Consider the following 17,319-nt stretch of genomic DNA (forward strand, 5'->3'; position numbering starts at 1 on the left):
ATTAACACTCATACCTCAATCCATCACATCCCAGACAAAAGAAAATATGATTACCCACTTGGGTGGCAACCTTACCTCATTAATTTGCCCCAGTGGTAAGGACAGTAATGTAATTATGGCAAAACTAAGAAGGCTATTAAAAACAATAACAAAAAAATGAGGGTGTGTTAGGTAACAACTTTTCTAAAAAATGTTTTACAATTTTTCCATGTTTGATTTGACAAATATTTCAAAAAAATATTTTCTCTAGAAAAACAAGTTCTTAAAATCAGGAGAACGCCCTAATCTGGCCTACCGGCTTTATCATTGGTCTACCGAGTTAACTCGGCTATTGCTAGGTGTTGGGCCTGAACTAAGTCCACTCAAGTTTGCAAGCATTTGGGCCAAGTTCATTTGCTAAAGGACTACCGCTTGTTCCATAAAAATGTAACTTTCGACTTGGTCTAAAGCCAATAACCATTTCCTTAAAGAACGAACCTAAATCAGACTTTTAAGAACACAACAAATGGGAAAAATAGGGTAAAGCTACTGAAAGTTTGAAATTGTTTTCATTGATGAAACATTCTTAACTAATACAACAAGAAATGCATTGCCCCTCAGAGCTTTTCGTTGCTACTCCCACTAATTTCCCTTTGCCTTAAGCCATATGAAAGGCAAACAAACCTTAGTGGGAGCAGCAATGAGAAGCATAAGATTACGGGGTACCCTATATCGGTTTTACCTATTTAGTAAAACTATATGTTACATGATCACGTCATTTGTCTTGACGTACCATTGGCTAACGGGCGTTCAACAATTGCACGTACTCGTGCCAGATGCTCCATTCAACCATTTATAGGTTTTTGCCTTTTGAGGAGCAATCAGTTCCAGAGCATGTTGTAGGCACTTGCGATACGAGAAGTCTTCAACAGTTCCATCTGTACGCACCAACATAAAGCAGCGCGAATCTTCATATTCTTTGTGGTAACCAATCTGTTGATAAAAGGGAAAGACCATTAGTAATTTAGCAGAAAATAAAGAAGGTATTGATTAAACATGACAGAGAAAATCCAAATAATTCTAGCAATTTAACTAAATAGGTTTCAACCAATCTTTCTAAACATCAGCTGATCAGCATTCATTTAATGACTTTAACTAGTATTTCTCAATAATCAAGAACACTTTCGTCTAGATCACCTTTATTTCCAGTGCGCCTTTTCCAATCTTCTCACTCCTTCGGGGATGAAAATGTAATGCCATCATTGCTAGGGACTTGTCTGCTTCACTTAACGCGCAATCAATAGCATATCTGCACCATTTTTAACCATTATAATTTAGTGAGAAATTTGAACTAGAAAAGTCACTTCCAAAAAAAAAGTAGGGTAAGCAACATGAAAAGGAAAGATGATACATGAACAAGCAATGTAGCAAAATATTATGGATTTCCTCAGAAATATGCATTCTCCCGAGCTCATTAACAATTAAAATATGAATTGACACATAGCCAAAGTTAACATAGACTAATCAGAGCCATTAACATTCCAATAAATTTGAAACTTAATTTCAAAGAAATACGAGAAAAAGTAAGCAAACTCCAAAAAATAACAATTTAATAGAACTAAACTGTATCAATGAAATAGGAAAACATGAAAAATATATTAGAAGCATCAAACACAGTTGTTTCCAATAGCTCATAAGAAGAACATATTTCATATTTCCTTTTAAAAAAGTAAATGCATGAGTTCAAACTGCTGAAACAAAAGAAGTATGTAAGCATAAAAACATCAAAAGTTGTAGAATCCGAATCTGGAAGATACAACTTACAGGAATTGAATCTTTTCATTGATATAGTTTTATGTAAGAAAAAAGGAATTAGGAGGAATTGCATTAGAGAAGCGTTGACATACTTGGACAAGATTTGCTTCAGTGCCTGAGAGAGCTTCTTTATGTCGTTGAATGAAAGGAATTTTCTCAAATTTGCAATTGACCACTGGCTTCTACAACACTTTTTATTGAGATCATCAAGCTTATAAAGACGTTGAGCAAGAGACTTTCCAGCCATTTCATTGCCTTCATTAAGAGTGACCTTCACCTTTGGCTTATTTGATGTGACATGGTTACGCAGCAGAGCATACACATCTGTTGGTTTAGCAGGCTCATATCCCTGACGGAAAAGGTCCGGATATTTGAATCAAAGTCTTAAATAGAGGAATAATGCCTGATCAAATAGAATTAAGATGCCATAGAACAAACACATATGATACCACATCAAGGATGAGGATAAGCCACATACCACATTATCTTTGAAGAATTATGAAGTGTATAAAATTAAAATTCAATGTTCAAAGTGTTCTAGGCTTCTAGCATGTTCAGTTGGTGAAAATAAGGTAAAGCAACCTATGATAACGTAACTGTGCAATATTTCTGTAACATTGACAGAGCCTTGTATAGTAAGGGCAATATCAGCCCACACCAAAGAATTTTTACATGCTATTAGGCTATTAAGCTGTGGTACAAAAGAAAAAAATTACGGACCTGCAGATCTTCTGGCGAAGAAAATTATAAGAAAGCGTTTTGTAGTCACAAATTAAAGGAAACATTAAAACAGCATCACAATATTATGGGCTACTTTCTCTTTGAAAATCATATCCTCTTTTTGGGTGAGAAGATTCTTTTGTAACTATGCATGCCAAAAAAATAGGGGATGATTATCTTTAACAATAAACATATGTATTCTCCAAAGTTGCTCTAGGATTGTTTAGTAGCCGAACTAGTTAGAACCTATCCTACATTTGAAAGCATGACCAGAACAACTCCATTGAAGACGAGTATCATTTTATTATTTGTTTTCTCGTGCAACGAAAATATGCCAATCCTTCCGAGTTCATAGCAATATAATTGGTACACCAGATTGATAACTCCACTTAAAAAACGCTACAAGTGTGAGATTCACTAAAAGAAAATTGATTGATACCTTTCCAGAGTAGATAATTTCAAATGAAGAACCACTGCCTATGGAAGGACTCTTTCCCCATGCCAGTGATTCCAGACTCCCTTGAAGATCATCACTTAATCCCATCTTGGCAGCCCTAACAAATGAGTCCCCTGGATTCTACATTGGGTTCAACGCGCAGAAAAGCTTCAAAACTTTGAGATACATCTCGTTGACACAGTAATTATTATCACTTGTAATATTAGAAGTTAAAATAACTGAAAAAGGGAAAAAGTGTAAGAAAAGTGGTGAGACTTAAATTACATCCAAATTCTTTTCTTTCAGCCAATGAAGGTAAAATGTGGATAACATTACCGAAAAGCACGCTTGCATAAACGGCGAAACAACACCAGCAGCCTTTCTTTGCAGGGTCAGCCCTTTGGCACTCAAGGGAACAAATTCTCCTGTAGCTGTGAGACAATCTGCTGCAAGTACCAAGTGTTCTGGAAGGATTTTCTTGCCAGTATCAGAGACGGCAGAATGTAGTTTCTGCACTTCAACTCAACATTGTCAGAATTATACCTTTTTATTCTTGGATTAAAGAATAAAAGGAATTGTAAGTGGAATAACATTAACATCAGGGGAAAGACCATGCGGTTGCATTATACAACAACATACCCATTGTGATACCACAAGTGGGGCCTTTTGTGTGTGGGGGGGGGGGGGGGGGTACGCAGACCTTTCCGCTACCTTTGTGGGGTAGAGAGGTGGTTTCCGAAAGACCCTCGGCTCAAGAAAAGCATTTTTCAAAACAGGTTTGGAAAATACACGAGTAAAAAAGTTCTGATGAAAATATTGAAGGAAAGGAAAATACAGACAACAAAGATAGTAAAGATAACCAAAGTAAAAGAAACAGCAGTAGTGATAAAATTGAAGAATATGATAATGATACAATAATAATAATAATAAAAATAGTGGAACCATGCTCGACTAGGACCATGCATTATATCAAAAAAAAAAAAAAAAAAAAATGAAACGGCTGTTGAAAATTAAGACCAAAAAATAGTGATCTCATCTCCCAACCAGAACTTACACATAGAAAGTAATCCCATGCTACATCAATTCCATAGGCTACAGTCAGATCATGGACATCATCAGGATGACTGCGGTCCCAATCAATCAAGTCCCTTATTTGGAGGCAACTATCCACAAGCGCATTCCAGAATTTGATTCTGTCACAGCTTTCAGACATGAAGACCTGCAAATATAGTTCCCCGGTAGAGCCCCTGCCAGATTTTGATGTACTTGGCAACTCTCTCCATAAGATATCAACTTTTTTAAATGCGGAGAAACCTTAAAAAAAAAAAAAAAAGAAAGAAAGAAAGAAAGAAACATCAAATCAAATACTAGCAGAATAGCAGCTCCTTCAGTAACAAAAAGCTATCCACAAGAAGACATTGTGCCACAACTTTTCAGTGATAGAACAGATGTCTAAAGTTAAAGTCATTTTGAAATGTCATGTGTGATAGATGCTATTCATTAATCTTTTTGCAATCTTAGGCTGCAAGAACTCAATTACGTCTATAATCTAATGAGGCCACAAAAGTGTTAGAATTCACATGCAAATTAACCTTTCTTTAAGAAGATTGGGAGATAAAGATAGAAATGACTTTAGACAACTCAATGTCCAAGAAGCCAGAACTTATGTGTAACTTTGGCTTTGCGAAAGCTCAATTAATTTCTGAGACAGCCTCTATCATCATTCATCAAACTTCGTCAGATATTATATATTTAACTTATGATTCAATCCTCATACTGCCTGTATCAAGCAGCGTCCTTATCCCTTTCATGCAAACTCATGCAAGAAAAATGTTGTTTCTCTTTACCACTTTACTGCACCATTATAGCAACTTCAGTAAATTAAACTAAGTCGTAAGGACCAATGCATAGGTAAATAGCAAGTAAACTTCATGGTTTCTAAACCCACACTAAGCTTGCCGACATCCTCTAGGATTTGCGTCCCTCGACACAATAGTTTCCAAACAATATAAAAATTTGAGCTAACTTTTAGTTAAAAGTCACTAAAGATTCTGAGATCTGTCCTGCAGTCATAATTGGAATGGATTCAATAGTCATCAGCTGGAATGGATACTGACAGACAAGGAAATCCAGTTGTATAAATACAAGACCCATCGTAACTAGCACAAGTGAAACTCCTTCATAACAAGCCAGGAACAGATTCAGGTTCTTTGTTAATAACAGCAAGTGAAACTCCTCAAAAAAAGGATAACAAATAAACAAACACAGCCCAAGGACATCAGCTTGCTAGCCAGCCAGAAAGTAGAAAAAATATATAAACCTTTGATCACCGTCTCAAGAAGGAATGGGATCACCCTAACACGTAGCGTATCCAGAAGTGAAAAAGATTCCTTTGAGGTCTCAGCCACAGCAACTGTGATGCAAATTCTGGAATTCTCTTTTCGCGCTTCAGCAACTGAACAATCCCTGCACATTTTGAAGAAATACGAAGGCTCAAACAGTGACCAAGAGACAGTAGAAGAGCAATAAGGTAGTGGAGGATTCAGAATGATTCAATTTCATAACACTAAAAGCTGGGACCAAATAAGTAACAGTTTCGGTGACAAAGTAAGTCTAAAATCCGGTAGGAAACAAAATGTAACCTGGAACATGAACAACTGAATTTACTTTCCTGATATTCCTATTTCCATGCATCCAAAAACAATTAAAAGATGAAACTCAAAGCAAAGCATCTTACTTGCATGTCATATGCAGGTTTGGAAGATCAGTTCCAGCTTTCTTTCTTGCTGCATGATATCTCATATTAAGAGCATCTAAAACTGATCTCAGCTTAAGCCTTTTTGTCTTCACGTTTTCCTAAGAGATCAAAAATTTAAGAGCACAAAACCAATAAACTATTAAGAAATGAAGTTCTTATGGCATTACCTTATCTATATGAAAATGACAGACCCAGGGACTACTGTGAGAGCTTTTATGTGTTTCAGAGGAGAAGCTACATTATAGAAATCTTTAGTCAGATAAGAAATAAAGAAAAGGATATCAATAAAACTGGATAGCAGAAGTGTGAAAATGTGAGAAGAAAGTGTACCATATCATTACTGTAGAAACAACATCTGAAAGAAGAAGCCTTTCTAGATGACCCTTGACCTCTAAAGCTCCATATTCAAAACCATAAGCCCATCTGCCAAGTCTTTTTGAAAGAAACAGCGATGCAGTTTTCTCGCCACTACGACTCCCTACTCCAGATTCCAATATTTTCTGTTCAAATCACATCCAAATAGCGAAAAAATTTACAAGCCACTTCAGCAACAAAACAACTTAAAGGGCAAAAACAGACTAGCAGAAACCAGCTCAACATTCACATTATTAAAGAGCATATAATCTTGCAACAAGAGGTTAAAAAGTCGGCACGAAAGTCATACACGATGTTTTACCAATGCAATAGCTTGTGCATGTTGAGAGAAGATGCAATTACATGGAAATTCAAAAATCAATCCTTGGGAACCCCCAAATGAAGAAAGAAAAAGAAGTTTATACGGAAGCTTTTGAAGTCAATTGAACAACTTTCACAGAAGCTGGGGTTGGCTATATGAAGTCAATAGAGAGCTTCTATCTTTTTCATGTTTGATCAGGCCAATAGAAAGCTTTCATAGTTCAGTTTAAACAGTGTTTTTAGGTCAACATAACATAGTATAACGTCCCAAAATAATAAATCAGCAGAAATAGAGAGATAACCTTCAGGTTTAATAAAGGTGATGACTCAAGTGCACTGACAGGTTGATCCAAAGCACTATATGCAGCTTCTGAAATGGCACAGGCTGCCAATGAACCAACGGGATGACCACCAATTGCATGAGAAGCAATTCGGTCTGCATCACCAGTGCCCTTAGTAGAAGCAATTCGGTCTGTTTCATAGTAAGAGAACTGCACAATCTGATTCCCGTAAGCATTTCTCACTGTTCCATCATATCCAACGTACACATCACGCATGAAAAACATAAGCTTACGGTTCAAAGTTCCCGAAACATCAGCATGTCCACTAAAAGAACTATCGCGGGTGGTTAACGAATGCACAAAACACTCCAGAGGATTCAAACCCGCAAGAAATGAATTCTCAACCACAGCACATGGGATATTGTTATGAGCTTTCTCAAAAATACGATGTGATTTGTGATTGTTCCATGCATCACAAGAAAGTTGGCGGGGCATTCTAAATGATAATGGAACCAAAGACTGCTGCAAACCAAGACACATGCTGTGTTGGACCAGTTTTAAGAGGTTGCCTTTACTCCCAGCTTTTAACATAGCCAGAAATGAATTCTCGTTGCTGGCATAATTATATACCAAATTCTGGACATCCCGGAAAACTTTCTTGAAAGCAGTAGCAGAAGCTTGACTCAGGGAAGCTGATTTCTGCTGCATGATAGACATAAACTCCAAATCAAAACCCATGGAGTTCTTGCTTTCTTCTAAGCTTCCAGCAAGGAAATCCTTATTATACTTTATCATCAGCAGTTGGATATACGATAGTCGTTCTGCCTCTTGCAAACCGGAAAAGACCTCATCGATCATATTTTCGCGGGAATATGGATTAGAAGATATGTAAAGATCGGACAATGAAACACTAAGGCCCCTCATCGACAGCCACTCACAAAGAACAGTCTGTGCAGCATAAAGGAGGTCAAGAGTTTCACCTCCATGGCGTTTAACAAGACTATAAAAAAGATTTTCACTGGAATCATGCAGCCAAGAAGACCCACCAGAAGATGTCACAATTTCCCCCTCACTAATACAGACGTCATTTGATGGAAAATTATATTCAAGGTCTGATGGCAAAAACAAGCTGAATAACTGTTTCCCAGTCCAATAACACTTGTTACCTGATGGTGCTCTTAAGATAGCAGGCATTCCCGCTTGACGGGGACAAAACATTTGTAGCTGCTGCATCTGGAACTGGTCCAAGAAAACTCCTTGTTCCAAAATTAAATGAGCAGCAGTTAAGCTATCGTGACTTAATGAAAGAAGATTTTGACCATTCTGTCCGTCAATCAACTGCTGATTCAGAGCAACAAGCTCATTAAGCTCAATCCTAGAATCGACTGATTGGGGAATATAACCATGAAGGCAATCGCCATCAAAATCCCCACGGAATGGAGAACAGACAAGGGGATTAATTGAAAGAACAGAATTTATTGGAAGAATCCTAACAGACAGAGCAACTAGTGAATGTTGATGAATAGACGGAGGTCGGTTTATCAACACAACATCTCCATCAATAAGAGGTCTATATATAATATCCCCTCTATGCAACTGGTCCATTACACTAATAGGAACTAAGACACCATTTCTGCGGACGACAATCCTTCCCTTCTGAAGAATCATAAGATCACATTGATCAGTCAGCTTTTCCCAATTCCGCGAACTTAGAGGTTCTGCAAAGTGGAGATTCTCCGCAACATGACGGGGAATACCAATTTCACCTAGCTCTATGTTAGGATCACCAACCACAACCATGCGGAAAGCATGATTAGTGCGTTTTGCCAGAACTAGTTCTTTCACATACTTCAAACCAGTAGCAGGGGCATTAGGATCGTTGATTATCGATCTCTCGGCACGTATCTGCAGTAGTAAAGGCTCAAATCAACTCTGGCATAGTTCAACAAAAGCTAATAAAGAAAGGGAAAGAGGAAACATGGTTGAATTTCTTGCCTTGGAAGCTTTAATTCTATCTAAAACACACACGCTCAAGTCATTTGCTGTTCCTCTAAAGTCAATCATCTTTCTGAAATGCCTATTACTTTCATCCTGGGACATTAAAAGCAGCACATATCAGGGTATTAGAAAGCTGAGTACCAAAAATGGGTATCAATAATACCGTTAAAGAAAATACACATTTCTCACTTACAAATATCATATGCTGCCCAAATTCAGTAACTCGATGACAATTAGGAGTCAAAAGGCAGCTATTAAGGAAGATTGAGTTCTTCCTTTTGAGAAGTCCTTCAAGAAACCCTGGATCAACATCTTTCAGAATGCTATATACCTAAATGTCAGAAAGTTAATCAGATGCACCAAAGAACAGAAGCAAGACAGCAAAAACATAAATCACTAGCGAAAAACACAGAGAAGCTAGTTCACTGTTCCATCACAAAGCCTTGGACAGCATTAAAAAGGCTTAACATCTAATTGACATATGTACTAGCACCGAATTTAAAGCCGGCCCCCCAACTATCTCAGGTTCAAATCCCAGAAAATACAAAAACACTAGGCGATTTCTTCCCATATGTCCTAGCCTTGGTGGACATTTTGGTACATGTTGCTGTTGGGAGGTGTCAGGTATCCCGTGGAATTAGTTGAGGTGCGCGCAAGCTGGCCCACACACCACGGTTATAAAAAAATTACCGTTTTGCTTTCATTTAAACACCTCCACTTGACAAAATGTCTATTAATAAACACCGCTACCCTTGTATGTTGTTCAATTGCTGCTGACATGGAAAATATTTTTTTTTTTCTACATCCACCACTCATTTGCATTGTCTTGACACTTAATTGTGGGTTCCATATGTTTCTTTTTTTAAAATTAGTTGCATACCCCTTCTTCTTCACCCCTTGGAACCCACTGAAAAACAATCCAAAATCAGTTGCTTCTTTTTTCTATCATCTAAAATCCCAGAATCATTACCAGTAGGAATTGGTCCCATCCTTTTTTCTCTCCATTTATGCTACCCAAAGAAGGTCTTCAGCAATATAAAATTTCTTAGTTATCAGTGAAAGGGCTATTCAATCTTCAAGTTGTATCTAATCAGTAGGAGATAAGACTTATCATGAACAGAAGAAAACAATAAATAGAAGTTTTACTTCCCCAAAGAAATTATCTTAAAAGATAAAAACATCGTGAAACTTAGACACCATGGCAGAGTGCCAGAAACAAACTTATAACTAGTAAGAAATATTGCTACCTGAGCATGTGATAAAACTCTTTTGTACTTGGAAGAATTTAAGCTTGCATCTTGTTGTGCATCATATGGAATGAAATCCCAATAGTCAGATGCCAAACTTCCTCCAGAAGTATGCTGAAGCTTCTTTAACAAATTTTCATTAACTTCCGCTATAATGGCAGTCCTCCCAAACGTGTCTCTAGGAGATACTTTAAATTTCGTTGGTGGATAGCCTCTTAAAATTCCCTGCTTATCAGATAGATACAGGTCAAGAAATTAAAAACAAGGGAAAGATTGAAAGAACATAACATAACTTACGACCAGACTCACATCACAGTATTTGCAGGCAGATGTCCTATCAGCACCCTGTAAAAGGCAAAGCAAAGAATGATCACTCTGGGAGCAACTAGAAAAGCAGCAACATTGATATGTCAAGTGCATTTACTAAAGTAACACTAAACAGCTGTTAGTAACTGAGTTAAAAAAAGTAGTTACTTCCCTACATGCATTCATCTGAAGAATTTCTAAGATGTTCTTGTGACAAATAGCTGACCACATATGTAACAGGAAAAATAAGCTGTGCAGCTAAAGTTCGTTTTAATGACATAATATCAAGTTTCAGTACTGAGTGTACAGTAGTACCTAACCTTGACCTTATCACGACGGACAGATTTACACCCTGGACATATCTTCTTCAGGATCTGAGCAACCTCCGATACGAAATACGGATTCAGAATTGTATATGGAAAGATTATTAATCCCAAGTGACCTGGAAAGGATGTAAAAGAATAATAAAATTAACATGATTGCTTCCCTGAAGGTGTTAAAGCAGTAATGCATCAGCTATTATCAAATTATCAGCATCTGTCATACCTTCACAGTTTTTCCCATCTTTTGCACCACATGTCGAACACTCAAAGATTGGATTTGGAAATCCCAATGCGGGATCTGTTACTTCATTAACTGCTCCAATTACCTTAGCTGACAATTTGGCCTAAAAAAAGCAAGAAATGCATAATGTGAATCAGCTCCATTTGATAACTAAAGTTCTCAGAAGGTCTACAATTAGAAACGTCATCTGTCCCAAAATTTACAAGCCTTAATCAGACTTGATACAGCCAATAAAGACTAGACTAATACCCGAGGGTCTATTGGAAACAGCCTCTCTACCCCCACAAAGCTAGAGGTAAGGTCAGTGTACATCCTACCCTCCCCAGACCCCACTCGTGGGATTACACTGGGTATGTTTTTGTTGTTGTGGGTTCCAAATTTCTGTTTTAGATTACTTTTACGGGTTTTTTGATATTTCTAGGAATAAAAAGTATAGAACAGGGGACTGTCAGATTTTTGAAGCAGCACAGTAATGTAATTATGAGTAGAGAAAAGAGACCTATATTTAAGAAAAATGGACACACTTTCTAATTTAATTTACATCAAAAGTTTGGCATATACTTACTGCATCAGTCTCTGATAAGATATTGAAATTTATGCCCCTCAGAGTACCTTCTGGCACTTGCAGCTCAATATTTAGATCACGCTCCATCTAAACTCTGGAAAATAACAAGGAGGTTCAAGAGTACAAGAACCAAAAAAAAAAAAAAAAAAAAAAGAGTAAACATAATTCATGTAACAATGAGATAATATTTCAGTAATGCCTTCAAATTAAATCCATCCCAATGCAGTAGGACAAGCCAATTAAGCTTTATTTAAGAAAACATGTCAACAGTTTACAAGCATATAAACAATCACGGCCCACATAGCTATTATATCTCTCTAGATTAAACAAAGCCAGAACCCCTGTGACATTTTTTTTTTTTTTAAAAAAAAAGGTCTATTTAACATTTAGAACAGAACAAAACCATCTATAAATTAAAAGAAATCTAGTCATACTTGGGATGAGTTGTTTATCAGCCTTCCCAAAGAATTTGATTTGACAATTTTAAATTCCTGAAGTAACATGTTAGCATATAAAAAATTTTGAATCCATATTCTTAGTTCTATATCTAGAATACTTAGTTCCTTAGATGACAACTAAAATGAGGGATTCCTTAGATGACAACTAAAATGAGGGATTTGAAATCCATTAACTATGCCTTGTAACAAATAAGATGTAAATATCAATCACTTGCATCGGAATGGAACATAGAAGAACTATACCTCCGCAAACCTGACTAGCCAAGTCTGGGCTTGGACTGTGGAGAGTCAACTCAAAACCAAAACCTGGATGTAAACTTGCCAGCCTGTCATACAAAGATCTCCAACTATCATTTTCAAGTACCAGATGCTAAAACTGAGTTGTTTCTTTCATTTAAGGGGAGAATGTTTTACAAGGAGAACCACCTTCCATATTCCTTTGGTGATTTGATGATATTGCTAAAATAATGTTTTGGTTTGCGAAAAGCACTTAAGAAGCAATTCCATAAGATTCTTAGTTAAGAGAACATGGAATAATAGATGAAGATGCAATAAGACTGCGATGTTATCTAACGAAGTAAAAGGTAAGTTATATAGAATAGTTGAGCCCAACGATATTACACACCCTACATAACCAAAAGGTGAGTTTCATAAAAATGTGAATGCCAAGATGGATATCAAGATAAAAGCTGCACACAGAGAATACAACAAGAGAACCAAAATAAAAGGTCAACCAAGATTATTTGATCGTGACTTTCAAATGTACCGGTCGATAGGTACAACATTATAAAGACTAACGGTGTGTTTGGTATGAAGGAAAATGTTTTCCTAGAAAATGTTTTCTTGGAAAGCAAGCGGATTTCTTACTTACTTTCTAGTGTTTGGTAAGTAAGCAGAATAATATTATTCCAAGAGCATTTGTATGTAATCTAGCAAAACACTATGGGGGTGGGATTTAGGGGGGGGGGGGGGGGGGAGGTTCGGGGGTGGGATGGGATGGGATGATCAAGGGGTGGGGGGGCATTGGAGGAGATAATAATGGGCATTGAACTTGTTTTCGTTACTTCTATTAGAGAAGTCATTTTCCTCATTCATAAGGAACTTGTTTTCCTAGAGAAAATATTTATACCAACCCAACATGGGAAAATCGGAAAACATATCTGGTAAATGTTTTCCTCCCTACCAAACACACTCTAAATGTGAAAAAAAAAAAAAGGGTGGGTAGACCTAAAATCTCATGGAGTAAAGTCTGAAAGACCTATTAACTTTCGGAATAAATGTGGACTTAGCTAAAGAACAAAACGTAACGGAAACAAAGGACCCATATAAAGATACCAATTAGTCAAGTTTAAGACTCAATTTTCTTAAGAGCACCTATTTTCATTGAGAAATTATCTAGTATTGGAATGAAATAAGTCTCACTAGAGCGGATGAATATAGAGAGGATTTATACCACCGACCCCGACTAATTTGGAATTGAGACGTAGTTGATTGATTGAAGCAAATGGGTTAAAAATTTATTTCGTTCTCCCACCTTCTCCAAAAATCCACACAACCTTGACCCAACCATGCTTAGACCATACTGGCCTTGTTAAGACCGCATAATAGCCCCCTAACCAAAAAATTTATGCTATTATTGCACTTGTCGTTTTATTAGCTCTAGGAATAACCAAAAATTCTATGCTATTATTGCACTTGTCGTTTTATTAGCTCTAGGAATAACGTGAATATAGTTTGGCTATAGCGTGAATGGGTGTCCCGTTGCATCTGATTCACTACATCGATGAGCGAATAAGTAATCATGAAAAGTCACGTCTTTAATTGTGGTTACCCTAGGTCTCTTCCTCCTCAAAAGGTGTGTTCTCTTCCTTAAAAAAAAACTACACAACAACAACAACAACCCAGTGAAAACGGAAAGGTGTGCAGACCGACTCCTACCAAGGAAAGGTTGCAGCAATTAATGAAATATAAATGCTTCTTCATCAATGACCAAACAAATTCCCACTCCTCCTTTTTAACTAATGGTAAGGGAGTAATTACAATTGAAGTCAGAAATAGAAACGACAAAAAGCATGGAAGACAAACATATATCTTAAATTTTTTCACTATCTGCTTGTGTTGTGTTGGGAGTATGAAGATTCCCGCATCGGCACATTAAAGGATGGAATTCAAAAATAGAAACGACAAAAAGCAAGAAAGACAAACATATATCTTAATTTGTTTTTTCACTATCTGCTTGTGTTGCGTTGGGAGTGTGAAGATTCCTACATCGGGACATTAAAGGATGGATGTCAGAAATAAAAACGACAAAAAGCAAGGAAGACAAACACCTTTTTACACGCATTTTCTATTTAAAATGAAACCACGCACTTATAACCACAACTTTTAACCACTCTCTTTCCATTACTTCTACATCAACATGAGTGTTGGAATTAAGAATAATGGTTAGCATATAGACTTTGTCATTTCAGATTTGGTTATTGAATTTTTTTTTCCTTTTGTGAAATATGTTCATATATTTAGAACATGCGCAAAGCAAAGTAAATTACATTCTTGATAGCTTATAACATTTAAGGAATGCTTCAAAAAATATAGTTGTAAAAGAATTTGTTTAACTTCTCAAATCGTATTTAATTTAGAAAATAATTGCTCGATAAATTCACTAATATTTTTAAATAACCGCGCGAAGCACCTTATATATCTTATGACCAGCTAAAGCTATGAGGGAAGCATTAAGACCTTTATAAACGCCTTATATATCTTATGACCAATGCAATAGAATAGCTTAGAGAGAATTATTGTGAAAACAGGTTTACTAAACCATGGCTCTTTTAACATGTAAAAGAACCTACGCACCAAACTTAAAACCTTGCGGGGAATGAGTGGGGAATTAGAAACCTCCTCGGATGCCCATATATATCCGATATAGGAGATATCCTACATTCTAACAAAGTTAATGCCCCAAAACGAATCTAATCCAAAATACGACAAAACATATATGCTCACATGCCCTTCCACTCAACATGAAAGTAAACACCGCGAGAGCTTTTATAGAATGGAAAGGGATTTTTTACACTTGAGGAATAGCCTCTTATTCCTTATTGCCTTGCACCAACGAGGTTCGTACAGAACCATATGTTTTTTTTTTGTAAGGTTTTCTACTTTTTGGTATACTTCTTGTACACGGGTACTTTTTGCCCATTCTTTGAGTCTAGGGTTTAGTGGAAACAACCTCTTTACCTCCCGAGGTAGAGGTAACGCGTACACTTTACCCTTCCCAGGCCCCAATTGTGGGATTACACTGGGTATGTCGTTGTTGTTGTTGTTGAGAAAAAAAAATCAACTTTCTTCCATTAAAATCATGCCAAATCAACATTTTTTTATTTAAAAACAAAAAAAAATAATCTCTTGGCATCAGAAGATAACAATTTAACCTCCACTCTAGAAAGAAATCAGGTAATGAAACTGATTCAAGAACACCAATGTTCTCGAATAAAGTATCCGAACCTAATAAAGCACTCAAACCTAAAATTCATTAAGACTCTGCAGCAACCCGACAAATGATATACATTCACGTTAAAATCATTTATGATGCTTCATCATCGAAAACCAAAAACACTCACAAGTGTAAAGCAAGAGAACTCAAAGTTATGTTTTTTACCCAAAAAAAAAAACAATCTTTCTCCTAAAAAATGAACAGGAATCATCATCCGACAAATGATATACATTCACATTAAAATCATTTATGATGCTTCATCATCGAAAACCAAAAACACTCACAAGTGTAAAACAAGATAACTCAAAGTTTTGTTTTTTACCAAAAAAATTTCTCCCAAAAAATGAACAGGAATCATCATCAAACTAACGATATACATTCACATTAAAATCATTTATGATGCTTCATTATCGAAAACCAAAAACACTCACAAGTGTAGAACAAGAGAACTCAATGTTTTGTGTTTTACCAAAAAAAAAAAAAAAAAAAAAACTAAAACCCCATTGATTCCAAAACCCCCCTCTATAAACAAACCATTTCAAGAAACAAATACCCATTAATCCAAAAAAAGAAAAAATCAAAGAAAACTTGTAATCCACATTGCCCAACACCATTTCTCATCATCAAGAACACAAACACATGCAAAAACAACAAGAAACAACACTAAACATATACACATATACACCTAGAAAAGGAAAAAAACAATCTTTACATCAAACAAACCAATCAGAATCAACAAAAAAATGACATGATCATTCAACATAAACATTCACATTCAAAGTTAAAGAATCAAGAATGAACCCCATTCAAACATTCCAAAAAAAAGAATTGATTTTTATCAAAGCTTTTTTACACATACCTTTGAGGGCTGAGCAGCTTTGTTCTCTTGGGTGGAGTGGTGGGTGGGGTTGTTTTAGTAGGGTGGCGGGGTAGGGTGGGGTGGAGTGGTGGGGTAAGTGAAGAGACTACTGTCTTGTGTTACTGAGAAAAGCTGATGCACTTTAAACAACACAAGAGTAGCTAAAATCAGAGAGGTTTAAGAAAAATGAAATTATTTTTGGGATATATATACTTACACTAGACATGTTCCAGATAAAATGGTAATTAATGAGAAAGCCAGGGGCATTAAAATTATACATGTAGACTGGACTCAACAATCGAGGAAACCGTCAAATTCCTGTCAAGAAAGAGGAAAAAAAAATGGCAAAGCCAAAGTGGCGTCTGTCTATGCAGGGTTTTGGATTTGGTCACATATTAAACTCTAGTTTTTGTACTTAATAATTACATATATTGATTCTTTTCTATTGAGTTAATAGTTAAAAAAAGCATAATATCTAAATGGGAAAAGGGTCAAATTTACCCTTCAAGTATGATTTATAGTTTAAATTTGCTCTCCGTCAAAGTTTGGGATCAAATTTGCCCTCTCCGTCAAAGTTTGGAATCAAATTTGCCTTCCCAGATTAGAGTGTCAATATGGGGTGGCTTAAATTAAAGAACCAAAGAATTAAATGGCTAGGATTTGGCAGTTTTTAATTGAAGGCCAAGAAATGTCAACCCAAATGGTAAAAGGCAACATGTGACGGTCCAAATTTTAAGTTTTTTTTCATCTTCCGAAATAATATTTTTAAGCCGATTTTTTGATGACAATTTGAACATAAAACTTTTGCAATATGAAATAAAATCTTCTACCACTCCATTCTTGCGCAAATTCATAACATAGAAGAAAAAAAAATTAAGAGAACAAATATAAATTATTATTTTTTATCACTAATTCATATCACGTTCATAAGAAATTAAACATAATATAAATTCTAAGACCTAAAAGTATTACTCTAGTTTCTAATTTACTACTTAGTAGTAAGTACATTCTTTTTTTCTCATTACTTTTTATCTTTTTGTTTAATTTACTTATATTTTTTTTAAAATTAATTAATTTATTATTCTTTTAGCCTCAGGCGCTTTCGGCTACCAACCCTTGGCCAGTGCCAAGAGAGCGGGCTTTTGAGCCTCACTTCTATATT

General features: G+C 36.1%; 1 protein-coding gene across 6 annotated transcripts; it reads right to left on the reverse strand.

The window, feature by feature from the left end:
* Positions 1-507: 507 nt before the first annotated feature.
* LOC132030449 (DNA-directed RNA polymerase IV subunit 1) lies at positions 508-16,519 on the reverse strand. Of its 6 annotated transcripts, none has more exons than XM_059420086.1 (20): positions 16,158-16,519; positions 12,056-12,128; positions 11,345-11,438; positions 10,762-10,882; positions 10,536-10,657; positions 10,219-10,254; positions 9,910-10,134; positions 8,856-8,993; positions 8,660-8,755; positions 6,686-8,569; positions 6,039-6,208; positions 5,876-5,942; positions 5,688-5,806; positions 5,271-5,416; positions 4,005-4,264; positions 3,287-3,460; positions 2,954-3,091; positions 1,887-2,143; positions 1,177-1,288; positions 508-972 (listed from the first exon to the last, which is right to left on the reverse strand). In XM_059420086.1, the coding sequence occupies exons 3-20, from the start codon at positions 11,429-11,431 to the stop codon at positions 790-792; spliced, it is 4,335 nt and encodes a 1,444-aa protein (XP_059276069.1). In that variant the 5' UTR covers positions 11,432-11,438; positions 12,056-12,128; positions 16,158-16,519; the 3' UTR covers positions 508-789. The 6 variants fall into 6 exon arrangements, with proteins under 6 accessions (XP_059276069.1, XP_059276067.1, XP_059276070.1 ...); XM_059420084.1 differs by having other exon boundaries at positions 12,046-12,128; XM_059420087.1 differs by lacking the exon at positions 16,158-16,519 and adding an exon at positions 12,217-12,717.
* Positions 16,520-17,319: the final 800 nt, after the last annotated feature.

Source organism: Lycium ferocissimum, chromosome 9 (assembly GCF_029784015.1).
Source record: "Lycium ferocissimum isolate CSIRO_LF1 chromosome 9, AGI_CSIRO_Lferr_CH_V1, whole genome shotgun sequence".
Taxonomy (NCBI): domain Eukaryota; kingdom Viridiplantae; phylum Streptophyta; class Magnoliopsida; order Solanales; family Solanaceae; genus Lycium; species Lycium ferocissimum.